This window comes from Oreochromis aureus, linkage group 9 (assembly GCF_013358895.1).
Source record: "Oreochromis aureus strain Israel breed Guangdong linkage group 9, ZZ_aureus, whole genome shotgun sequence".
Taxonomy (NCBI): Eukaryota; Metazoa; Chordata; class Actinopteri; order Cichliformes; family Cichlidae; genus Oreochromis; species Oreochromis aureus.
The window spans coordinates 18641943-18667733 of NC_052950.1; the positions used below are offsets into that span (position 1 = coordinate 18641943).

At 39.1% G+C, this 25791-nt stretch overlaps 4 protein-coding genes across 4 annotated transcripts; all 4 read left to right on the plus strand.

The window, feature by feature from the left end:
- The first annotated feature begins 1020 nt into the window (after positions 1-1020).
- On the plus strand, positions 1021-2272 carry nanos2 (nanos homolog 2). Its single transcript, XM_039617714.1, has one exon. It carries the CDS (start codon positions 1062-1064, stop codon positions 1560-1562), a length of 501 nt encoding a protein of 166 aa, XP_039473648.1. The 5' UTR covers positions 1021-1061; the 3' UTR covers positions 1563-2272.
- Positions 2273-4798: 2526 nt separating this feature from the next.
- LOC116314408 lies at positions 4799-7113 on the plus strand. Its single transcript, XM_031732414.2, has 8 exons — positions 4799-4938; positions 5052-5168; positions 5258-5402; positions 5490-5603; positions 5997-6141; positions 6234-6382; positions 6464-6603; positions 6717-7113. The coding sequence occupies exons 2-8, from the start codon at positions 5069-5071 to the stop codon at positions 6866-6868; spliced, it is 945 nt and encodes a 314-aa protein (XP_031588274.1). The 5' UTR covers positions 4799-4938; positions 5052-5068; the 3' UTR covers positions 6869-7113.
- Positions 7114-8939: 1826 nt separating this feature from the next.
- On the plus strand, positions 8940-11658 carry LOC116314409. Its single transcript, XM_031732415.2, has 8 exons — positions 8940-9026; positions 9339-9453; positions 9579-9723; positions 9895-10008; positions 10141-10285; positions 10415-10563; positions 10957-11096; positions 11236-11658. Exons 2-8 carry the CDS (start codon positions 9354-9356, stop codon positions 11385-11387), a joined length of 945 nt encoding a protein of 314 aa, XP_031588275.1. The 5' UTR covers positions 8940-9026; positions 9339-9353; the 3' UTR covers positions 11388-11658.
- A 2437-nt stretch (positions 11659-14095) lies between these two features.
- On the plus strand, positions 14096-25342 carry si:ch211-161h7.4. The gene is made up of 16 exons (XM_031732465.2): positions 14096-14549; positions 15399-15442; positions 15658-15722; positions 15828-15970; positions 16183-16231; positions 16362-16572; positions 16684-16770; positions 17174-17317; positions 18588-19285; positions 19507-20031; positions 20766-21330; positions 21435-21505; positions 22617-22757; positions 24562-24722; positions 24832-24922; positions 25114-25342. Exons 1-16 carry the CDS (start codon positions 14526-14528, stop codon positions 25194-25196), a joined length of 3102 nt encoding a protein of 1033 aa, XP_031588325.1. The 5' UTR covers positions 14096-14525; the 3' UTR covers positions 25197-25342.
- Positions 25343-25791: the final 449 nt, after the last annotated feature.

Here is a 25791-nt window from a genome sequence, read left to right on the forward strand (position 1 = left end):
ATGTGCTCTCTATAAGTGCAGGTGCGGCTCTTGGATGCGACACTTCTCTAATGTAGTCTAGACACTCCGGCGCCAGGGGTCATCGGGGGACACACACACAAACAACAAGTAACACAACATGGACCATCATCATCCTCAGACACACACACGGCCCACGAGCATCAGCACTATCAGATACGAGCACATTAGAAGTACGAATAATAATAAAACTGTAAACAAGTGACAAAATAAGAAAAGAAAGGGAAAAAAGAAAAAACGCAAATACATGCAAAACTAAGGGAAAGAAGAGAGATTTGAACTTAACAGATTAAATCACATAATTCACTTTGAATTTAATCTATCTATCTATCTATCTATCTATCTATCTATCTATCTATCTTCATACAATTAAACACTGTGTGCGCGCGCGTGTTTGTGTGTGAGAGAAAGAGCGAGAGGGGATGAGAGGATAAAGGCCAACGCACTACGACAGAAAAAAAGAAATGCATGAACTTTGCGTGACCCAACCAAAACAGTTCACCTATTACGAGCCTTTAAAGTAAGCTTATTGTTAAATAGTCTTGATACATATTCAATCATCCAGGTAAGGTAATCCCAGAAAGTTGATTCTGTTCACCTGGACGTAGCGTTTTCAGTGCTAAATAGTCTCCACATCCCGGCTCTTATTATTTATTTTGCTGCGTTATTTTGCGAAATTATCTAATCTAAACATAAACTACAAAAAATGAATGCGATGCAATATTTTGCTCTTGGTGTTTTCAGTCCTTTATGTCCAGCTTATGCGTCATTTTTCTGTTATCAATCAACCAACCGATCATTCGATTAAAGGCCTGTCAACTGGCTTCGTAAAGGTTCTTAAGAGGTCCTAAGGTCACCAGAAAGCTACATAAAAGACTGCACCTGCACCAAAGTTCTTTTTTCTCTCTCTCTGCCTCCAAAAAACGTCGTCAGGCTGCATGCAATCTATAGGATCCAAACATTGTTACATTTTAAAACCAACTTCAGTGAGCTATAAATATGAGGCGCTCCAAACACACCCTCCCTTTGACTTCTGCCAAAAAATGACCACAATGCCGAGACGACTGGAGGTCCAGAGCTCGATCCTCCCCGGTGGGGACTGCTTTAACATGTGGCAGGACTACATGAATCTGAGCCAAGTGTTCGAGAGACTGTGCAGCAACCGTGAGGTTGAAAACCGAGACACCGAGCGTCCAAAGAAGGGACAAGCGCCCCCCTGGAGTAAGGTCCACACTTCCACTCGGGGGAAGAAATCCTCCAAAAACTCATCGCAGTCCAGTCCGACCAGCAGCGCGTCGGACACCAGCAGCAGCGCGTCATCCTCGGACTACTGCCGCTTCTGCAAGCAGAACGGGGAGACTCCGAGGGTGTACCGATCTCACAAGCTCAAATCAGACGACGGGAAAGTTTTCTGCCCCATCCTCCGGAACTACACCTGCCCTATCTGCGAAGCCACCGGTGACAGCGCTCACACACGCAGGTACTGCCCGCAGATGAAGTGGGAGGCGGCTGGGAGGATGGAGACAGGGGCCAAGTTCTGGTAGCTGTTGAAAACTGCTAGAAACTGTACATATTTACCGAACTGCTTGGGGTATGTGTTCATGTTGGCAGAGACCGTTTCAGTTCCAAAGACTGTTTCATGTTTGACTGTCAAACACTCCGCTACAATCTGCAGCAAGGAGCCCTCATCCATCACATCTGTGGAGCCACGAGCCGGAGCGCTCTCGCTCGCCAGTACGCGCAGGCTCAACGGGAGAAAACTGCGCCAGCTTTGAGGGTATCCCAAGTTCTGGTAGCTGCTGAAAACTGCGAGAAACTGTACATATTTACCGAACTGTTTGGGGTATGTGTTCATGTTGGCAGAGACCGTTTCAGTTCCAAAGACTGTTTCATGTTTGACTGTCAAACACTCCGCTACAATCTGCAGCAAGGAGCCCTCATCCATCACATCTGGAGCCACGAGCCGGAGCGCTCTCGCTCGCCAGTACGCGCAGGCTCAACGGGAGAAAACTGCGCCAGCTTTGAGGGTATCCCAAGTTCTGGTAGCTGCTGAAAACTGAAGCTGAGAGAAACTAAATATTTACCGAACTGTTTGGGGTGTGTGTTCATGTTAGCAGAGACCGTTTCAGTTCCAAAAACTGTTTCATGTTTGACTGTCAAACACTCCGCTGCAGTCTGCAGCAAGGAGCCCATCCATCACATCTGTGGAGCCCCGAGCCGGGGTGAGCGCTCTCAAACCTTGGAAAAAATTAAAGTCTTTAAAGTCCTCCAGTGTTGTTGTTGTTTAATATGATACAAAAAAGAATAAGTGAAATGAAGTGAAGTCACTCTATCAGCATTAGTGAGTTTATAGTAATTTAAAAAACAAACCAACAGCATAAAAATGTAAATTCTGGGAAAAATATCTAAAAAAAAATAGCTTTCCTCTTATTGATTATGAACTTTTCGGTTTGTTTGCAGCCATCACATACACGTTTTTCTCTTAACATATAAAACATAAAAATATCACAAAGCAGTGTTCAAACTAATTCAAGTGATGTTTATGGGATTTCATAACTCAGGAGTCGTGGTGTTCATAAAAGAGCAACGTGCTTTGATCGGGCAATAAACCGCCTCTGCAGAACTGGTGCATAAACACGGGGCCCTTTTAAAGAGAGAAATATCTTATATCACTAGATTATTCAACTACATTGCCGCTTTAATGGGCTGTTCAAAGGGTGCAGGGGGTAGGAGGTCATTTTGAGGTATTTCATAGGTCACAAGTGAAACACTAAAGTGGCTAACCTTTCTGTGGAATTACAGAGATTTCTAAAAATGTGCCCTTAGTGTTTGTACATTGTTAATGAAAAAGATAAAGAGATAAAAGACACATGCAGCCAAAGGCGAATTTAGAGCCCTTTCTTTTGGTTAAAATGAAAATGCTATATTATCCCTCATGTCAGACAGGTTATTCTACAAAAACATCAGTAGTTTGTCTGTTTTTGGTATTATAGGAAATTTGAACTCTCAACTCTTCCAGCTGAAGTTACAGATGTAACTGAACTCACCAAGAACATGTGTCATAAAAAATAATTAAATTAAATTAAAAGTAAAACTTCAAGGCAATAATGAAACGATTGTGTGAAGTGAGAAACTGAATTAAAGTTCAATAGTTTTAGTTTCAAAATAGATGGAAATACAGGATTTAAGGTCAAAACAGAGTTTTTACAATTCTAATGAGCGTCAAAGTCATAATTTAGAATTTAGATCACCTTCTTTCTTGAGTTTTCTTTGAAGAATAGGCGGTCATTCCTCTTAGGGGTTTGCTGTTATGTGTGGACACAACACTGGTTCAGCCCTTGTGTTACGTACTTTCAAAAAAATGCTTAAGTGAATCATATGTCAAAGCTAAGTGGCTTAACAAACAACAAAACAGTCCTTTGAAAATGTTCAGGTACAAGAACTGGACTGAAAATGAATGAAAAAGCAGCCAATGTCCAGAAAAAAACTTATATATTAAGCTTATAAAATACAACAAAGTCTGGCTCCATGAAAGGGAAATATTAAGAAATGAGTGGTCACTCAAGACGCTTGCACAGTGGTGTATATCAAGACATTTAAATACTTTAACATACATTTAAATATGCATTATAAAGCCTACATTTCTAAATATAAGCTTATCTGAATACAATTCCAGAACATAAATCTGAACATTGAGTGTTACACAGTATATTGCAGGCTTTGAATAATATGTGAACAAACTTTTCCATAAAAACTGTAAACCCCCCCCACAACAAACGGCCTTTAAATATGACATTACATACATATTTACTGGAAACTTTTTCTGATTGGTTTAAAAAGAATATGCAAATGTGGAAATGAGAATATCACAATAACTATAAACTAATTTGTACATGTGCAAAAAGACAAAGAGTAGTAAAATAAACAGCTGAATGTATGTTTTGGATGTTATCTTTCTAAAAGAAGACATGGTCATGAGCTGATCATGTAAAAAAAAAACTTGCCTGTGGCATCCAGACTTATATCGCCTGTTTTTTTCCTTAAGAATCCATAAAAAAACAATGTTGGATATTAATTTCCAAATGGAAATGTATGGAAAAAGTGCAGTAAACCTACTTCCACTGTCTTTAAATAATCCACAGATGTATAAAAATATGTCCTAAAGAACAGAACTTTGTATACTACGGATATCTTTTGTTGGATCACGTGATTCAAATAAGAAACGAAACAGCTGAAAGAAACGAAAATTGACCAAACAGGTGATCGCAAACTCTTAACTCAGTGCAGCTGTTTACATGTGTTTCTAGTAAAGTCTTGCTCTGATGCAGGGTGTGTGGCCTTCTGTGTATTCCCATGTGCCTGATCATACATCTATGACCTTCTGTTTTCACGTGCACTCCAGCTCTATATAATCCTAGCTGATTTATTTGGCCTGTCAGTCATTAACAAACATATCACTGACTCTTCTCATTTACCTGTAGAAGTTGCAGGATTGGGATACACAGATCTCCAGCTGGCAGCTACCCAACATTTCATAACTGTGAAGGTTAAATTGCTTAAAGCTGATATAATCCTTTGGCTCTTCATTCCCTGGTCTTACCTGCTGCTGATACGAGTCTGTGATAAAAACTTGTTACTAAACACGACTGCTGGGGCAAAGTCCAGCTCTTATATATGTTTAAAGTTATGGAACATGGTTATAAAGCTGAGTCAGCTTCGGCGAAAGGATTGTTTTCCCCTTTTTTTGTTCAGTTAATCAGCTGAAAACAGAGGACACGCGGAGGATGTCAAACATGTACATGTGCTAGAGGGCTATAAAAGCTTCTCTGTTACAAAACCAGCTTCGTTTTATGTAAAAAAGAAAAGCCCACCCCACACAGCAGTCTTCCAGTGCTTTCAGTCAAGAAAAGACATTAAACGGTACGTCATGGCTTCTTCTGCTTAGTGACATTTAATACTGATGGCAAATTGTTAATATGGAGTTTAGAATCTTGTTATAATTTGTCTTCAATTATAATACTTCTGTTTTATAGAAACTGGGTTACTAAAAATGGCAAAACACCACATCACTCTTGCCATTGCCATAGTGCTGGCAGTGATTTTCTACATCATCACCATTGTGTTGTCTGCTCTGGCAGCGTTAGGAAAACGTAAGTCTGACTTTGAATACTCTTAGAAATACATTGTAACCTTTGAACATGCTGCCACACTCTCTGACTTCTGTGTTTCTGCTCCACAGATCCATTTTTGTCCACCACCGGGAACATTTCAGATGAGTTTGTGACCCAGATCACGCCTTCAGGGTGGACTTTTACCATCTGGTCCATCATTTACATCTTTATGGGTTTAGGGGTGCTGTATGTCTTTGCAGGCATCTTTAGGAAGTAAGTTTTTTTTTCTTGAGACTAATTTTTTCTTCTCCTAAATGATGTTTGCTGAAGTCTACATTTACCTCTGATTTCTTTCTGCAGGAATGCCTATGGTTATGTCTACTGCAGCCCTGCAGTTTTGCCACACGGGTTTTTTGTGACTTTTTGCTTAAATCTGGGCGTCAATATTGGATGGTTGCTCCTGTGGGACAGAAAGTGAGTGCGAAGAGAGTTTTCCTCACATAAGCAACATGATTTTTAGCTGATGTCAGTAAAACCCATAGTATTGATTAACGTTTTTCCTTACTGCATTAGAAAAAGGGGCATATAAACTGGGCTGGATATAGTGCAGTGCACAGGCGGCATGCTGATTCATTTAAAACTGATTTTGTTTAGGTCAGTCCACCTAAGCTGAGTAACCAAATGAAGGTGTGTTGAATCAGATTGTCAGGCTCTCTTGGCCTAAATATAAGATAAGATTGACCTGAATTCATGAAATAAATGGGAAAAAAGAAGGATGTCCATGCAAGAAGCATGTAAACACAGCTTCTAGTGTACATGTTAATTGTTTTAATTGTGGTCAAATTCTATTTTTTATCTCTGCTTAAGGTACACACCTGCTGCACTGGCTTTCCTCATCCTAATCGCTTTGACTAACTACGCTGTGATATTCTTCTCCTGCTATGGTCTGCATAACTATGGAGCCTGGCTCAACAAATACCACAAAACAGACCTGTTGCTGCATCATCTGCTGGTTAGTATGGCACCTGATGTTTGCTTTTCTTTTTTTATATATACATGCTTATAATCTCAGCATCTCTGTCTTTTGCCTTGTCTACATTGCAGATTCAGAATGGCATTGCCATCTATGCAACGTGGATAACTATTGCCTCCCTGCTTAACCTGACTATTGTGCTGACGTATGATGCAAGCATGTCCCACACTGACGGCGCCACTCTTGCTCTTTCTGTTTTGTCCGTTGTGCTGATAGCTTGGTAAGTGGACAAACAGAGGAAACAACAACGGTGACTTCTTTACAAAAAATGGATAAATAAAAGGTGCCGTCTCTCTCACAGGTTCATCCTGGAAAACTCCATTCTCGAAAAATATGTGAGATTCATCCTCAGCATTTACCCCACTGTGATTTGGGCGCTGACAGGGGTGTTCACCGAAAACTACAACACCACAGCTCCTACCCGCAACAACATCTTTATCGGTGAGGATAAACCATCAACCAGTCTCAATGATACTATAGCACTGACTATAACTGATAACTTCACATGCGGATGCGCACTGATGCCTTGCTGTGATATTTTCTTTCCACTGTAGCTGCCCTGCTGGGTGTAGCCTGTGCCCTGTGTGCCACTCGGATATATTTGGTCATTTGGAGGCAAATGAAAAAGCCGCTTTATGAAGACGTAAACCCCGACAAAATGTCTCCGATGGAGATTTTAGAGAAGCAGAAAAAGATATTTAAGTGAGAGAGCGAGGAAAAGATTTGCAGTATGATTTCTATATGATATCTGTATTGTAAATGACTCCAGCCTCCGCTGAATATCATCAAGCCTCATAAAGTGATATATAAAGCTGAAGGTTCACACCTGTCGAAAATTATGAACCGCAATAAAGTGTGTATTTCTGATTTCACCACACAAACATGAAACATGTAGTAATGCTTTTATTTACTTTTCTTTCATAAGCTGTAAAAATAAACGTTAACACTGACTTTAATGGGGTCTTTTTTGAGTTATTTAACAGACAGTATAGCTGTTCAATAAGAGAGAAGACAAATGTATTTGGACACCAAGTATGCAGCAGTGCTCAAATAAAGAAATCTGAAGCAATTAAGATTTGACAATAATGACAAGGATGGATGATAAAATTGAAAAAGTCATTCTAACACATATGGTGAAATGTTTAATACACACACACACACACACACACAATGGAGCTGTGGAGCTGATTGTTGATCAGCCTCATAAAAAAAATCATCTTTATTGGATAAACTAAGAGCACACTGCACTTGTAAGTAAATGCATTACTATGTAGAGCACTGTGGGCATAAAACCATTTAAGCGAATAAAAATGTGAACGGAGTCAACAAATCTCAGTTGTGTTCAAAGTTTAAGATTATGCGTATTTTCTGCTCCAGTCCGAGTCTGCTGGTTTTGTCACGTACAGTCTTCAGCCTTAAGTCTTCAGAGCCAGCCTCTGCTTGTTGTACACCTTAATAACCTTTTAATGTATATTTTTAAACAAATTCCACTGAACAGCACAAGTTGCTGGTGGCAAACTACATCCATATGTATAAAGAGAGAGCATATTTCTCCTTTATTGGCTTCTCTTCATTGGCTCCCTGTTAAATCCAGAATTGAATTCAAAATCCTGCTCCTCACATACAAGGTCTTAAATAATCAGGCCCCATCTTATCTTAATGACCTTGTAGTACCATATCACCCTATTAGAGCACTTAACTCTCGCTCTGCAGGCCTACTTGTTGTTCCTAGAGTATTTAAAAGTAGAATGGGAGGAGAGAACCTTCAGTTTTCAGGCCCCTCTTCTGTGGAACCAGCTTCCAGTTTGGATTCTGGAGACAGACACTATCTCTACTTTCAAGATTAGGCTTAAAACTTTCCTTTTTGCTAAAGCATATAGTTCGGGCTGGACCAGGTGACCCTGAATCCTCCCTTAGTTATGCTGCAATAGGCATAGGCTGCTGGGGGATTCCCATGATGCATTGGGTTTTTCCTTTTCAGTCACCTTTCTCACTCACTATGTGTTAATAGACCTCTCTGCATTGAATCATACCTGTTATTAATCTCTGTCTCTCTTCCACAGCATGTCTTTATCCTGTTTTCCTTCACTCACACAATTGAATTGAATTGAATTGAATTGAATTGAATTGAATTGAATTGAATTGAATTGAATTGAATTGAATTGAATTGAATTGAATTGTTGCTGGGTGGGTTTGTGTGGTCGCCTCCAAGATCTGTTGTTGTCTACTTACACAGATATGAGGATTATACTCTTTACTTAGACTTAAAAGAGCTGTACAATTTCATGAAATCTATCTCTTCATCTTGGCTTTGCTCTTTTTTTGTTTTTGCAGATCAATAAAAAGCTTTGATAAAAAAAAAACACACACAGACCCCCACCCACTGATTTCCTTATGCAAACACTTACCTGTATATTCCACAAACCCTGTTGTCAAGAGCGTGTTAATCATCAGATATGACCTTGTACATAACCAGGGATTACTATCATGCCACGCCACCCGATAAAGGACCTTCAAACTCCCAGTTATACAGTATAAAAGTAAATTTGTAATTTCTGAAGGAGGGCTGAGACAAATAGGAAGTAATAACGTAATAAAATCATGCTGTAAACTGTAATTCATTAAACACATACATGTATATAAGTGCTTTCAAAATTATTTAATATATGAGTAGATATATTTATCAGGTTTTTATGATTGATTGTTTCAGAAATGTAAAGAGGATAAGAGATGCACCTGATGTCTTGAAGAGTCATAAAACTTCTTCTTGCACAACTAGTCGCTCCATATAAAAGTTGGTCCCGTGTCCTCCGCGCAGTTACTCTTGATCTTCACACGGCTTACACAACAAGGAGCAAAGCCAGGTAAGTCTTATTAATCTCATCATGTGGACACTGTTTTATTAGACCGGACTAAAACATGTATGTCGTGTGGATAATGCACACAGGAAGCTTTAAAAATTACTATCTGGTCCAATCTTAAGAAGAGTCAATTTTCTTGTTGTTGTTTTGTTTTTTATGGTGGCAAACTTTGATAAAAGTTATAAAAAGAGCTTCTGATAAACGTATAAAGATATATTAAGTGGCTTCTGTGTTAACTGTGTGAAAGTGATTAATTGCCACTTCTTCCTGCTCCTGGTTTTGTTTTACAACAAGTATTTTTTCTTCCTATTTTAGAATAAGAGGACCGCGATGGGAAAACACAACCCAGGACGTATCGCTGCAGTACTCGTGTCTTTAGCTGCCTTTGTAGTGAGCTTGGTGCTTAATGGGCTGGCTGTAGTTGGAGTTAGTAAGTTGAAACTTTGTTAGTCGTTTGTCAGCTGTGTTCAGTATCTTTGATATTCGTGTGGAGGATGTGAAAGCACACGGCGAACAGTCAACTTTCCCTAAAGTCTAACCTTTTTCTCCACAAAGGTCCTTTTCACACCACCCAAGCCAATGTCTCTGCTCTGTTTGACACCCAGCTCACACCTTCAGGGTGGACATTTTTCATCTGGACCCTCATCTACATCTGGCTGATCTTCATGATCATCTACATTGTTGCGGGTCTTTTCAGAAAGTTGTGTCCATTTCTTGATATTTTCTTGTTTAAAATTACAGTGTTATTTTTAAAGCACAGATATAAGTCACTTAGTAGCTTTTCGTGTCTCTCCAGGTCTCTTCAGTCTATTTTTAAAACCCACTAAAAAACTATTCCCACAGATTTATTGATCAACTTTTTATCTTGTAGGAATGGATATGGATACGTTTACTGCACTCCTGCAGTACTGCCTTATGGATTCTTTATTAGCTGGTGTCTCAATATGGGCGTCAATATTGGTTGGCTGCTGGTTTGGGACAGAGAGTAAGAGTCTTTGAGTGTCGTGTGTGAGTTACATTAAGCCTGGAGTAATGCATGGCGCTAAAAGACGTAAAAGAAAGCTGTTCAACAGACTCATTAAATGTGTTTTTCTGCTCTATCTGTCCTTAAAAAAAGACTGATGATTCCTGCACTGGTGTTTCTCATCCTCATCATCTGCACTAACTACTCCATGATATGCTTCATCTGCCATGGGATTCACGTTTATGGAGCTTGGCTCAACAAATACCACAAAGCAGACCTGTGGCTCCTCCGGGTGTTGGTAAGTGTGCATTATTAACTGTAAGCTAAGCTTTTAATCCTGCATGTAGATCAAGTTACATTAGCCTGTTGTGGTCAAACATTATTAATATAATGCTTTATTGGACTCTATGAAAAAATATGTTTGCAGGTCCAGAATGGTGTCATGATATACACGACTTGGACAACTGTTGCAACCCTCCTCAACCTGACCATTGTACTGGCTTATGAAACGGACATGTCCCAAGACGATGCTGCCACACTCTCATACTCTCTTTTGACTATTTTGTTGCTTGGATGGTGAGTGTGCGTCTTTAAAAAAAAATAAACCAAACAAGAGCATTGAGAGAGCTCAGTTCCCTCCAATTCCCTTTGAAGGGCAACAGCTACACTAAAAGTTAGATGCTTTATGCATCGGTATGGAAAGCTAGTGTAGTGATATTTGTCAAATAATGTTTCTTTAAGACAATAATGTTTGAAATAGTTCAAACAAAGACAGTTCTGATGTCCCCCATGATTAATATATTTAAAATTTGGAGATGATCCAATGAAAGCTAAAACTTATGACCTATGACCTTGACATATGACTGGTGTAGAATTGGCTGAACTCTTAGGCTTCTAACATATTAACATATGTTAGAATCTAACATATTAAAATTAAGATGCTAAAGCGACGCGTTTTGTGTTTCATAGGTTTGTTTTGGAGAATCTTGTCCTCGACAAGCATGTGCGGTACATCTGCATTACCTACCCCGTTGTGATCTGGGCGCTGTCTGGAAACCTTGACAAAAACTATGATGCTGAATCACCCAGTCGCAATGGCGTCTTCATTGGTAAGACCCCACCTAAGCTCTCGGTCATAAATCCCTGCATCCACACTAGACTTTTTAGATAAATACACCCACAGTAAAGAGCTCTGTGTCACCGTGTGTCACGTGCATGAGCTGTACTGATTCGATTTTCTTCTCTCAGCTGTGCTGCTGGCTGCAGCCTGTGTGCTGTTTGTGATTCGGGTTAGTTTGGTGGTCTGGAGACACATCAAACAGCCACTCTACGAAGGTGTCGACCCTGAAACCATGGAACCGATGGAGATCGCTAAGAAGCAGAAAAAGATATTTTGCTGAGCAGCTTTATGATAAAAAACAAACCTGATTGTTATTATAACTGAAGGTTTTTCATGTATGATGTAATTGTTTTCCCATCGTATTGATTTGTATTGTTTTAATGTTTACTGATGTATTAAAATGCACTGGAATATTGTGAATATATTGTATTAACGATGTTTTGACACTGATGTTTAAACATGTAAACACTGAACTTTATAAGACTATTATGTATAACAAATGATTGAATATATGTTTGTTTGTTTTGTATTAGTGCAAACTTACACTCCAAAGCCAAATGTAGTTGTCTTAATATTGACATATTTATTGTGAAATAAAACATAGACTATACATGATCACAGCTGTTTGTTCAGTGTTAACACCGGATAAATGTTGCTACTCCACAATCAAGGTGTTATAAAATATTATTTCTGACCTAAGATGTGCGCTAAAGATTTTTTTTTTTTTAATTTTAAGCATTCAGAATTTTTTTTTACATTTAAAAGACTATAAGGCTTAACTTTAGAGATGTTACTATCTACATTTACATTTCTATCAGTGTAAAGAAATGTAAATACACACAAAATCCCTCAGATATCTTGATAAAAGAAAAGGAGGAAAATTTCAGTTGTAGATCTCAGTTTTTCTACATGATAAATAAATGTTGCTGAAAGTAAATGAAAAAAATCTGTCAGCACGACTCTTTTGGGCTTAAATTGTAAAAATAAATGTGTAAAATTAGCGAAAAGGTTCTGGCTGCAGATTGCCCAGACTGTCCTGCAATTATAAAACATAAAAAAGTTTTTGTTACTTCACAGAAAATGTGGACCCATTTCAAAAAAACAAACTTCTATAGCAGAAAGTGAAAAAACAGTGATTTTTATGCCATGTAATTGTTTATCTGTCACTTAAATACCTTAGTGTATGGCCATGGGAGAGGTCTTTATCAGTAGGAAATGCTGTAAAATTTAAGAAAATACAGTTAAAAGTCCAGATGTTACACCCTCTTTCACCTTTTCCAAAGCCATTCTGTAGGCTGGATTTGAAATTTGGCCCACGGGCCTTATGTTTGACACCCTTGACTTGGAGCATATACGTACGACTATATTATTGTCAAGATGTTATGTGTGAAGTTGTTGACTCTGTCGAAGAAGTCATGCAGTGGATGTAACAGTGCATAACTTGAGTTATGACACAGCAAATATAAACATTACTTTACCACACTTAATTATTTTTAACTTCTTTATATCCCATGCAGATCATATATGGATGCATTATGTAACTGCTTTAGGGATGAGTTCTGTGCAGGCTGTGGTTTCATAGAAAAGACGTACACCATAGAGCTTATATGCAACACATTAATATACATAAAGGAGAAACATTTTGATATGTTTTAATCAGTTATATGTCATATTTCACAAGTACAAATAAACTTTAAGTTTCATTTATCAGTGTGCACTTGTTTTCAGTAAAATGTTACACATTTGAACATGACGATCATTTCCATTATCCCAAGACAGCATCCAAATTTTTGCCGTTACTTAACATTTATCTGTATATATGAAAACGAAGATATTTACCTAGTTCACCAAAAGAAAAGAAGTTTGTAGAAGTAAACTGCAACAGCTGGTAATTGTAACAACCATTCAACCCTTTCATGCATGAATTATGACAACCTCAATCAGGATTTTTTCTCAAGTATTTTTATTCATCTTTAGGCATGAAAAAAATATTTTTTTTAAACTTCTAAGGAGTTAGAGAAATTTAAATTTAAATAAGAAATGGTTTGTGCACTTACACTGGCTGAAAAGTGGGTGGCAGGGTATGGAGTGACACATCAGTGTCCAACGTAGTGGTTTATGTGCAAGTACACCATCAACACTGACACAAATACGAGAAAACAGCCTTTGAATAGCTGTCCAGTGTAGTGGCCACTATGCGTGAAAGGATTCAAGGCCTCATTCAAAGCTGTGTAGCTTTTTAATTAACAAATCACAAAATATTACACTGTATTTCACAAGATAAATACATTGAGGAAACAGCTATTAAAAACAGCAGCTAACAGAGATAATTTTTTTTTTACCAGTAATGCACAGCTTTTGGCTGTTTGACTGCGGATAATCCATTAAGGATAGAAATTAAGTGAGTTAAGTCATGTTCATGGCTCTTTTGTGAAATAATGAAACAGCTGCACCCTTTTGCACAACCTCTACAATGACCTACAATGACCAACCTAACAAACTCTAAAATGTAAAACAAACTTTTACATTTTAGAGTAATATGTCAATATGTATATTTCACCTCTGTAATATGCTATTTATAATTAAAGTATTTGTATATATTAAGATAAGATAGCTCTTTATTGTCATTGCACAGTCATACTTACCATATGAAATTGGAAAGCTATTTATTAGAGCTATTTCCTATATTTTGTAAACTTAGTAATATATTGTATTATTTAATTTAGTTCAGTCTTATACTGTTATTGTCTTGGAGCAACTGTAACCACATAATTTCCTTAGGGATTAATTAAGTATTCTGATTTTGATTTTGTTATCCAGTACATGGCGCAGGATGCTGGTTCCGACTTTAAACTGTAGAGGGCAGTAAGCAAAGCGCCAACTTTAATCTGCCGGAAACTAATATGTAGAAGAAGAAAACAGTGAACACTTATTCCCTCTGCGTGGTTCTTCAGGCTGCAAGTCCGCTGCAAGCCAAAACTTTGTTAAAAATCAGTAGGCCCTACCAATTAGACAGTTATGTTCAAGTCATTACTTAATTAACACACTCACAACGATGTTATAGAAGACAAGGACTGTGAATTACAGCGTGCCAATTTCGCGACACTCCCGCCTTTGAGGCAGTACTCGGGGCACAATGTCGCCATAGTTTTCTAGAGTGCGCGGGTGAAGTACAAACTGTAAACAGCGCCATTGTTGTGCTAACGAAGGATATCGGCTAGAAGAAAACGTTATAATTGGTCTTTATATGGCAAAATAGGTATTTTTTTACGTGATTTTTTTAAAAGGTGTTCACGGGAGGGCTAACAGACTAGAGAGTAAACGAACACGAAATGATTATTACCTGTTAACTAGGGTCTCGCGGTCGGAAACAGTCGGCTAATCATACTGTTGAAAGAACGACAGCCAGCTAACACAAATGGAGACGGAGTACCCAGTCCTAGTAAGTTCTATTCGTGCTTTTGCACAAACTTATTACAAACATTACCCTAGCCCAAGGATTGGGATTCAGACATTTTCCCGGTGACAAGTTTTTAAACTTCCGAGTCTGGCTGCAGACTACCGTCTTTATTTACAAACGCTCATCGCCTTTTGTATCCATTTGAACACGACTTGTCATTTAACTCGTCCTCTAAACTTAATATAAGGACTGCATTCTTTAATCTCTGCAGCACCTGTTGCAGAGCGATACTGAAAAAATAATCCGCGCTGCTCACTTGTGGGCTGGAATATTGTAATTCCATAATACTAAACCTCCATGGGAAAACAAAGGTAAAAGCTTAATTTATTTGGTGGGACTGGATCAGGTGACTGATCATGTGACTCTGACCCTTTCCTTCTCTGAAAAGCAGGGATGCTCTGATCCAACTTTTCCACCTCCAGTAACAATACTTTTGCCTCAGATGTAAATAAAATACTCCCCATCCCATTTAAATCGTGTTATATATCATATTAACAGTGCACAAGAGGGGTGAAGAAGAGTGTGCATACAAGGTGGAGTGGATGGAGACAAATGTTAGGGGTGATTTGTGACAGAAGGATAGCAACAAAAGTGAAAGAGAATGTTGATGGTAGTAATACCTGCTATGATGCATGGCTTGGAGATGGTGGCACTTAAAAACAAAAGAGTCAATCATTTAGCCTTACTTTAAAATGGTATTGCTTAATACATAGTACCATCTGTTGTCTCTTCAGACCCTTTGTATCTATAAGAGCAGGGGCTGTGTTTGCTAAGTCAACATAGTTATTCATTTGATCCTGGAGTGCTTTCTAAGCTGGTTTCTCTTCACAGAGGAGACCCAAGAGGAAGCTCTGTTACATTACTGACAATGAAAGGTAAGTTTAAACACGTTTCTAAAATGTAGCTGTTTTATTTTAGTTAAATGTTTTTGTGTGTGTTTTTGTTTTTTTTAATATCTATGGAGCTTCATTCATTCGTTTTCTGGATTTATTCATGCTATTGCAGATTTATTTGTGTTTGATATCACAGAAATTGAACAGGAATTACAAAAGTTTGGAATTACCCTTTAATTCTTACCTTTGTTTTTCAGCCCAGCTAAGCACTGGGAAGGTACACTGACACTGCAAGATATTGATAAGATCTTTGATGACTTGGGTGAGTGAGATTCATCCGATTGGTGTAATTCTTTGCGTTAAATTAGGTATTTCCATTTTATTAACCTCTTCTCGACTATTGCTTGTTTTTTTTTTTGTTTTTCAGATTCAGCCTCACATGTGAATCTACAGCCTCCCTCTCCTCTGCTCCAGACTTCTGATTCAGAAATACACCAGAATAAGAGTGAGGACTCGGTTCCACAAGAGGGACAGCTGATAAACAAACCTCCAGGACACCAATTAGTAATGGTACAGTCAGTCGATACGGTCATTTCTGCTTATATTGCATGCATGTCCTAAGCTCCAGTGTTAGAAACATCTGTTGCAGTCCAGCTATTAAAACAAACACAGTTTCTAATGAATTCTTGTTTACTGGCTCAGCCGTGAGTCCTTTTTTGAACGAGACAAAATTCTTTGTAATCTTTGTTCATTATTTTAATTCACATTTTGAATTTCTTCAGGGAGATGATGGAGATGTCTCGCATCCTGCAAGTCCTGAACTGGATTTCGGTAAGACACTCAAATTTGTGTTCATAATGAAAATATATGCCTTGTGTGTTTTTATGTTTTTTGTTTGTTTTGTTTTGTTTGTTTTTTTAATTAAATGAATTGTTTAGCAGTGGCCTTTTTCTTGTTACAGATTTGGACGTCCCCTTTAAAGGACATCGCCCAGTAAAGACTTCCAGTCCAGCAGAACTAAATTTGGCTGCTGAAGAAGAAAAGCAGGACGATGAAAAAGCACAAGTTGTGTCCCCAATTCTTTTTATGTGTGAAGATGAAGGAATAGAAGAGGTGAAGAAAGACTCTCTACCCACCCAGAATCCCCAGTGTAATGGACACGTCACAGAGGAGTACGGAAATTCATACTTAGTTCCTAGCAGGAAATGTTGCCTCTGCAATTTTTCATGTTTTTTTTTTTTTTTATTTTCCACAAATCTTTCACTAATCCTGTTCTCCTCTAGGAACAGTGAGTCTGGATTGGAGTCTCCCCCAAGCAAGATTGGTTTAACAAAGATATCTGGCCACAAGAAGGAGATTGAATTACAAGGGTAAGGTTGCTTTTCATTTAAATACCGTGTTGAGTGTGTTTTTCAGGAGGAAGGGATTTTCATGCTGTAAATGTGACCATATGAAACCCTTAATTGTACAAGATATTTTAGTTTTTTGACATTTGCCTACAATTGTCCAGTGTAATACTTCCCTTTTCTACTTAAAAAAAATCCCCAGTCAAACAAACATACACAGCAATACTGCACAACAGCAATCAAAGATGAACAATATTTATAGGCTACGGGATTATATAGCACATCAAACATACTGTATTGGTGATACACTTCATTTTGATCAGTGGAGGCAGCAACACCGATTCAAACAGTTAGGAAAGTGTTTCTGGTTGCTCCTTGAAACCTATTCGGTTATTTCAGTTACATTTTATATCTTCTTTGTTTACAGGAGTCAAGAAAGCACACAGCCAGCTGTTCAAACAGTGAGCCGGGAGCCTGAAGTTGCAGCTCCTGTGGGATCCACACGAGCGGGAAAAGATATGACAGCTTTTCTGCAGAAACTGAAAGATGCGGTACAGTCAAAACCTTTCAGGTGAGTTGAGATCAGAGGACATCTTTATAACTTGTCTCCCTAAACATGTCTGCATGACATACAGTGTTGGGAAGGTTACTTTTAAAATGCATTCCACCACAGATTACAGAATACATGGCCCAAAATTTATTTTGTAATGTATTCTGTTACGTTACTCAATGAGAGTAACGTATTCTGAATACTTTGGCTTACTTAATATATTATCATGCTTTTTACAACTACATGAATGTACTATTGCTGTGTCATTTATTACTGAATACCAACTAGATTTTTAAATCATAACATAAAATGAGTAACAGTAGGGTGGACATTAGGTAAGGCTGCACTTTTTGCAGCAATCTCGTATTAAAACTATTCCGCGCTTATATAAAACTGGTCTGGGGCTCCGAACCGTAGTAAAGGGACCTCTGGCTAATACGTCGGGTTAGTGTCGGGCTCGTAACCAAACTTTACTTTGTTGTCTGGGTCAACTTTGGTAGCGAGAGACAGAGAGATGCGTTGAAAGGCTGCTCCAACGGAACTTATTGTTTTGGAGGAAAACACGAACACAGTGTACTGTCGAGTCTTAAAAGCTTACTTACAACTGGGCTCGTCAGGCACTCTTTTTGGCTGCAGTGGTTATTATTATATTTACATCCTAACCCTAACCCGTTTCTGGTCAGTGACAATTCGTACTTTTCGACTCCCCTTTTCTCCCTCCATCGCGCTCACAGACACATAACGGGTATGGCAGTCCATTCTCCCTGCAGCATGGACTACACTGCCCATGAGGCTACATTCTTTAGGGCTATGTCTGTAACACTCTGCCTATTGCCTTCATATTAAATCACTTTTTGAAAAATAATTTTTAAAAATATTTCTTCACGTCATTATGCGGGCCGCAAGAAGAGGTGGCATGGGCCGTGAGACTGAGACACAGGCATTAGAGCCTCTTAATGCGTGTTTTGTTTGGGTTTTCACCGTCGTGGAATTACCAAAAATAGAGAGGGCATAGCCTAACATATAAATCAGGAAAAGACCGCCGTGTAATCCATTTATTTCAACAAAGTAACTGTATTCTGAATACTATCTTTTTAAACGGTAACTGTAACGGAATACAGTTACTCATATTTTGTATTTTAAATACGTAACGGCGGTACATGTATTCCGTTACTCCCCAACACTGATCACATAATACCACATGGCCTCAGTCATATTCTTTCCTAAAAAATTTTTAATTATATGTATTTATCCTTCTTTTTTTTTCTTTTTTTTTCTTCTTTTTTTTAAGTTCCGGGAAGAAACAAATTAAAGTACCCACTCCTCCCCCTGAACCAGAGGATGATTTTATGATCCTAGAAGATGAGACACCTCTGTGGTTTTCCATCCCAAGTAAAAGTGCTACCAGTAAGAAACAAAGTCACAGCAGGATTCCCAGCACAGACAAAGACAGCTCAGATAAGAGGACAAAGGATAGATCAGTGGAGATGCCACAGCCACAGCAGGAAACAGAAAAGTCAAAAAGTAAATTGGAAGGTCAGCCTGTTGATCAGAAAATTAAGAAGAAAACTAAGAAAGAGAAGAACAGTGAGGAGACTGGGCCGAGAAATGAGGACGATAAGCTTCCTGCTCCTCAAGATGCTCCTGCGGGTGACTTATTGGTTCAAGAAGAGCCAGAAAAAAAGAAGGAGCAGCTCAAGAAGACTTCGTCAAAGGAGAGTGATGAAGCAGAAGATCAGCCTGAAGACACAACGAGTGGGAAAACAGAAAAAGCGAAACTCTCTAAGAAAACAGAAACGAAGGCAAGTAAGTCTGCTAAAACAAAGAAACAAAAGTCTTCAAAAGATGGTAAAGAAAATACAAAGACACAGAAGGCTAACTCGTTAAAGGCGAGCAGGAAAAAGCTGCAGGGAGAACCTGCTGTTAAGGATGTTGATGAGCAGAGCAGTGACAAGCACAGAGATACTGAAGACATAGTTTCTACTGTTGGTGAGTCCTTTGTACTTTTTAAAAACTCTTCTGTAATTGGTTGTTGAATATTTGTGCTAGCTATTGTCATCTTATGTGATCTTAACCTTTGAAGTTTGATTAAAGTTTTGATCTTTATCATCAAAATATGTTAATTTTTGGAATTGCAACATAATTTTTTCCTTCATTCATTTAAAATTACTTTGCTTACTTTATATATCTTTTTCCTTTGATCCCTTTAGACAAAGAAGCTATGAATTGTGAAACAGATGGACAGGTGAAACAAAACAACCAGCCAGTTGTTTCTAAAGGGAGTTCATCTGAAGACTGTCAGGTTCTCGGGAAAAGGAAAAGGAAATCGACAGGAGAGTGGTGGTTGAGTTGCCCTCAGAGCATAGAGGAAGCGGACAACAGCCAGCAGGCCACGCAAAAGAAGTCCAAACAGAAACCTAAAGACTCCAGCGCAGCAGTTCCTTCACCTGCAAAAGCAAAGAAAGGCAAAGCCTCAAAGAAAAGAAATCAGAAACAGCTTAAAGTGTTGCCCAGTCAGCAGACGAGTGAGGTTAAAAAAAGGAAAACAAAACAGAGCGAAAAAGGAAATAAACAAGGAGAAAAGTTAGACAAGATGAAAGCAATTGATGAAGATTTAATAACGGCTGAGCCGGAGCACGCCGACGAGCCGGAGCAGCAGGAGGTCCCGGATCAAGAATTGGACCAGGAGTCTAGCCCTTTGGTCTTTACTCAGAGGGACCACAGCCTTAACTCAGGTAAGGTCAAGGTAAAAGTGCCAGTACTACAGAGGAGTTTCTGAAGTTTCTGTGACTGATGTTTTATATATTGTGCAATTGGACTCTTAGTACTGATGCATGTGTAGATAAAGAGACTTTGGCCTTTTGTGTTGGATCGACTTTTAACAGATGTCTTGACAGGTAGTTTAGTCTTCCAAACTAAAATAGGTCAATGTTGTTGGCTATGTGTTAATACTGTGATAATGTTAACAAGACATTAAAATTTGGCTTAGATCCACCAAGGTCTTCAAGGTCAACTCAATGATTTATTTGTCTAGAATTGGCAAAATGAGGAGACAAGACAAACTTGGGATCAAAAACTTTTCTATTTATTGCTAAAAACTTAACACAAATGTAACTTACTAAACAGTGAAATGCATGCTACACATAAATAAAAAATAACTGCACTCAAAATTGTGCCCGGTATATTAAAATGGGTTTCACCAGGGCAAATAAAAAGGCTGCACTTTGCACTTGCTTTTATTGTACTCATAAAGCACATTTAAAAACAACAAAGAAAACAAAATGAAAGTTTGCAAAATATAATACTGTTAACTTAAAAGTAAAACTAAAGTATTCTCTTAAATGTTTGCGCTCTCGGAGTGCTCTTGTTTTACCTCCTAGTTGGTGTGAAATATTAAGTAGTAAAGAATCTAAACACAAAAGTTGATTATCTCAAAACTTTATTTGAGGAAATGTGCTTTTTGTTACAGGAGATAAGATATTTCAGAAAGTATATCAGCACGATTCTACTGGAAAACTGTCAGTCACACCAAAAGCGCCCGTGTCTCAAAGTCGACCTAAGGAGCGGCTCACGGAAACAGATTCAGCCAAACGGAGAAGGAGAGCGCCGGGCGAATGGTGGCTTGTCAACAACATGGCTGAAGATTTGGAGAATATGTCCTCAAAGCCTCAGCAGCTTCATCCCAAGAGGCCCGAACCTAAAAAAGAAAGGAAGAAACAGTCTAAACAGAGCAAATCTCCCAGACTTGGTGTTCCCAAAAATGGCAACACAGCAGTCTCATTAAAACCTCTAGGAGGAGCTCCAGTGCCTCCTTTGACAGCAAAGTCACTGATCACTCCTAAGACTGTCAAACGCTCTCTGGCAGCGTTTAAAGACATTTTTGCTTCAGTCGTAGAGTCTTCGACTGTGGACAGGCGTCAGACTAACAGATGTAATGTCAGATCACGTCCGTCTGAGGAAATCTGTGTAGCAGGCAGTAACACTCATGCAGCTTACAACAGCCCAGACAACCAGGAGACCACACAAGACAGCAGGTATCAGCTACATGACATGAAAGGAAAAGCCTGAATTACTCTTAACCTCTGTCTTTGTCATATTTTCAGTATATTTCTGACTGTCGTTCATCTTTTATTGGCAGGTCACAAGTCCACAGGAGTGGACCGTCCTCCATGATTGAGCTGGAAGACTATGAAGACGCTGACAGCATAAGTGGGTTTTAAATTACATTGAAACATTTTCCAACAGTTTTATCTTTCAAAGAACATTTTACACAATTCTCTGAAAAAAAGCTTCACTATAACATTTAATAAAGTGTAAAGACTAAAACACTAGCTGCTTCACTCGCAGTAAAAATGAGATGGGATGAGTTGAAGTCATTAAAACGCTTTTACTTTACATGAAAGACAAATCTAATCAACAAGGATTTAATGTTATTGGCTTGTTTTGAAATCAAAACCCCTTTAAGTATTTTGCTAATTAAAAAAAAAAGGTAGTTTATTGTTTGTATAAATCTCAAGGCCCTGAAATTCTTTCCATTTTGCGTCAGATTTCAAGCTGGTGACATGCCCAGAACCATTAAGCTCTGTGATCATCTGATATTTCATTCATAATCTCTCCTAGCCTCTCAGTGTTTTCTGATACTGCAGCCATCTGCAGACAGACTGCCTGCACTGTGCTGAGGTAGAAATGCACTTTACTAAAGTCAGACAAACCACTATAAAGTGCAGTGTTTGTGGACGGTCCTTTTCTACAAATATTATAGTATCAGTAATTGAAGCAGGAACTTGGGGCACTGGCAGTTTTTAAAACCTGGATGAATAGGTAAATAACTGAGAGCAGAATTGGTTCTCACAATGATTTTCAATGTCAGACCAACTAGGAAAAAAACTGTCAGTCCTATAAACTGCTAAACAGATAAAGAGACTCAGAAATGTTTTTGAAAGGATTCAGAATCATTAGAGGAGGAATTGAAATGTACTGAAGCTTTCCCTTTGTTGTTACACAGTAGTAGAACCGGCTGAAGCCTAATCTAGTGTTTGTTGCGGATGAATCAGTGTGTGTCACTGTGAGTTCAGTCTTGAATTAATGAAATGAATAAGCCACATTTGACATTTTCGTCTGTCAGGCTGGCAATACGAGCATTCATACTGCAATATTTACAGCCCTAAAATGGTAGCCCTTGTTAACCTCAGTTGGCTTGAATATAAATGATAAATATCTGAAAGTGTGATCACTGTTTGGGTGCGTGCCCGAATGGTTAAAAAAAAAAACCTTATTTTTTCATTATAAATATCTGCGTTTTATTTTTATTATGTTCCAGTTTTGCCGTCATCCAGGAGCCCAGTTCTGCTCTCTGCTTCAGATCTTTGTGCCCCTCCCCTCAAGCCGCTGATCTTACAGCGGAAGGATATGGCCAACCTGGCTGAGTGGTTTAGGAGCCTCTGGTTGGCTACACCAGAAGGTAAGAAAATTATAAGAAAGAAAAGAGGAAAAAATAAGAAAAAATAATTTCCAAATGTTGTTTTTGCACTGACTTCACAGATACAGGTGTTTAAATGTCTGTTGCCTTTTACACTGTTAAATAAAATAAGCTGTTTGGGGATAAATACCTACCTGTTGTTTGTGCTGTTTGTAAAGCAGATTGGCTACAGTGTCTGCAGTCCATTCAGGTTGCACAGGTAGTTCAGCTCCTCCAGGACAGCATATCACAAGACGGTTTGCTATGTTTCCCAGCACAGTCTCAAGAGTGCGGAGAAGATGCCGTGACAGGGGTCATTAACCGAGGACTCCTGGACAAGCATGTAGAAGGGGATCAACAGAGCAGGAGCAGCATCTGCTCCTTTGTTTTAGAAAGAACATGAGGAGCGCTGCCAGAGGTCTGCAAAATGGCCTTGAGTGGGCGATTCATGTGCATGTTTCTGACCAAGCTGTCAGCACCAGACTGCATGAGCATGCCATGAGGGCCTAACTTCCTTTAGTGGGACTCCTGCTCACAGCTCAGCACTGTGCAGCTCAATTGGCATTCGCCAGAGGACACCAGAACAGTCAGAACCCCCACTGGCCTCTCTCTTTTCACAGATGAGCACAGGGCTACACTGAGTACATGTGACAGATGTGAAAGAGTCTCGAGACAACCGTTTGTAGCAAATGTTATGCTGCCTTCAAAATCACCCTGCATGACTGGTTTGACCGTGGGTCAGCGATGGTCTGGGGAGGTATATCACTGGCAAATGCCAGTTGACCTGCATGGTGCAGAGCTATGAGCATAGGTCCTACTAAAGGACCCTCATGCTATGCACATGGAGTCTTTTTCTGACAGTTTGGTCATTTTCTGGGGAAATTTGCAGCCATCCTTCTGCCCGCACAAAGGAGTCAATATCCGTTCTGCTGCAGGGCTGATGACCTTCTATGGCCCTGTTCGGCTCTTCTCATGTAACGGCTCATCTGTTATCTCCTCCACGCTCTTTAGACTCTGCTGGGAGACACGACAAGCCTTCTTGCAACGACACATAAGAATGTGCCATCCTGGAGAAGCTGGACTACTTGTGCAAACAGAATGGGCTGAAGGCATCATCTCATGTTACCAGCAGGAACAAAAACACAAGCAAAAAGCCAAACTGAGAACAATCAGTCAGGAGGGATAAGGAAAAAGCAAGTGGTCCATGGCAAACACCTGTTAAATCAAACTGTTGTGCCCCGAAACAGCTGAATTGGATTCACAGTAGTTTATCCTTCCCGACACATTGTCATTTTATTAATTTCCTCTTTATTGTGGTTTGCCCAAGAAGGTCCTGGTTCAATTCCACCATAGGCTCCTGTGTGGAGTTCCTCCCACCGGGTTCCTCCGGTACTCCGGCTTCCTCCCACCGTCCAAAGACATGCAGCTTGTGGGGATAGGTTCATTGGATAATCGAAATTGTCACTAGGTGTGAATGTGAGTGTGAATGGTTGTCTGTCCCTGTGTGTTGGCCCTGCGACAGACTGGCGACCTGTCCAGGGTGTACCCTGCCTCTCGCCCTATGACAGCTGGGATAGGCTCCAGCGCCCCCCGCGACCCTGAAAAGGATAAGCGGAATCAAATGGATGGATGGATGGATGTCAGTTAGGATCAAAATAAAATACTTAAAATGCCTGCATCAATAAACTCAAAGCATTTATGCGTCTATCTAATTTTGTTTGCTTTCTTTTTAATGTAGACAAGACATTTTCAATAAATAAACTTTTGTCGTCTAATGATCCTTGTGTGTTTTTTCGTATTGCTGTAGGCGATCCTGGTGTCACTCCAGACCAGTTTGACTGGTACTTCTATCAAGACCGAGCTATGGGCCTCCAGGAGGACGTGAGCACCAACTCCTTCTGTAGTGGAAAGCTGCTGCTGGGATCCCTCATGAAGAAGCCTCTCTGGGTGGACCACAGTGCTACAACAGTGAGTACTACTTTATTCTGTTTCTCACATATAATTATGCAGTAACTAGGCCTCCTATACAACAGAGTCCTAAAGTATTTCCATTATTTATTTCTGTGTCTTTTTAAAGGTTTTTAACTTACTAACCAGCTCAGTGGGTGTGACCATCGATGGCTGTGAGTCGTGCTTCAGTCCTGGAAAATCTTTTGTGGTGGAGTCTGGTAAGACTATTTACATTTACTGTAAGAGAGAGAGAGAGAACAAAAAAGGGTTTTGGGAAATTTAGCCAACTTTCTAGCTGATCATAAAAACATTTGTATATACATAATAGTTCTTTAACATGGTTTAGTGATAAATGCACATGTTTTTGATGCTTTTTTGGTTTCTTACAGTTACTGTTCTCTTCTTACAGGACGTGCATACGCCATCAAGAATCTGACTGCACAGCCTGCGGTTCTGTACTTCACCAGAATGTTAGCTGAAACTGTCAACTGATGCATTGTGAAAATGTAAATAGAAAATTGGCTGTAATTTTTTTTCCTAAGACTTACTTCAGTTTATGATTCTAGGAAAAAAGCTGAAAGAAAATGTTGGTAAAAAAATGTAAAATATTTGAATAAAGTTTGCTTTTAAATACCGTATTTGCCATTTCCAAAGCCTGCGTTAAACTGCATCTTTATCAGAGCGTGACTATCAAGAAATTCGGATATAATTTTAGTTCAAGATGTTTGGAGTTGGTTTTGTTTCCCCCTCTGAAGAAAGAGGTCTGTCTGTTAGCTGTCTGGCATTCACAGTTCTCAAGATATGTTGTTCAAATTTTGTGTTACGGTAGATGCCAATAACAGCTCGACCTGATTTCATTTTTGTGAAAATTGGGTCACGGTCACACTAAATGTGAAAATCAGTAAAACTTTATATTACCTCCAGTTTTTAAGGATTCTCTTCAAACTTCAAAACAATATTCGAGGCCTTGGAGGACGAGAGTACAAAGGCTGGCTAAGCATTTAACCTTGACCTTCATTTTTGGAGCCATATTTGGCTGTAATCTAGGTAGAAGAGGCCATTTATTTTTAATAATGTTGAAGTAATG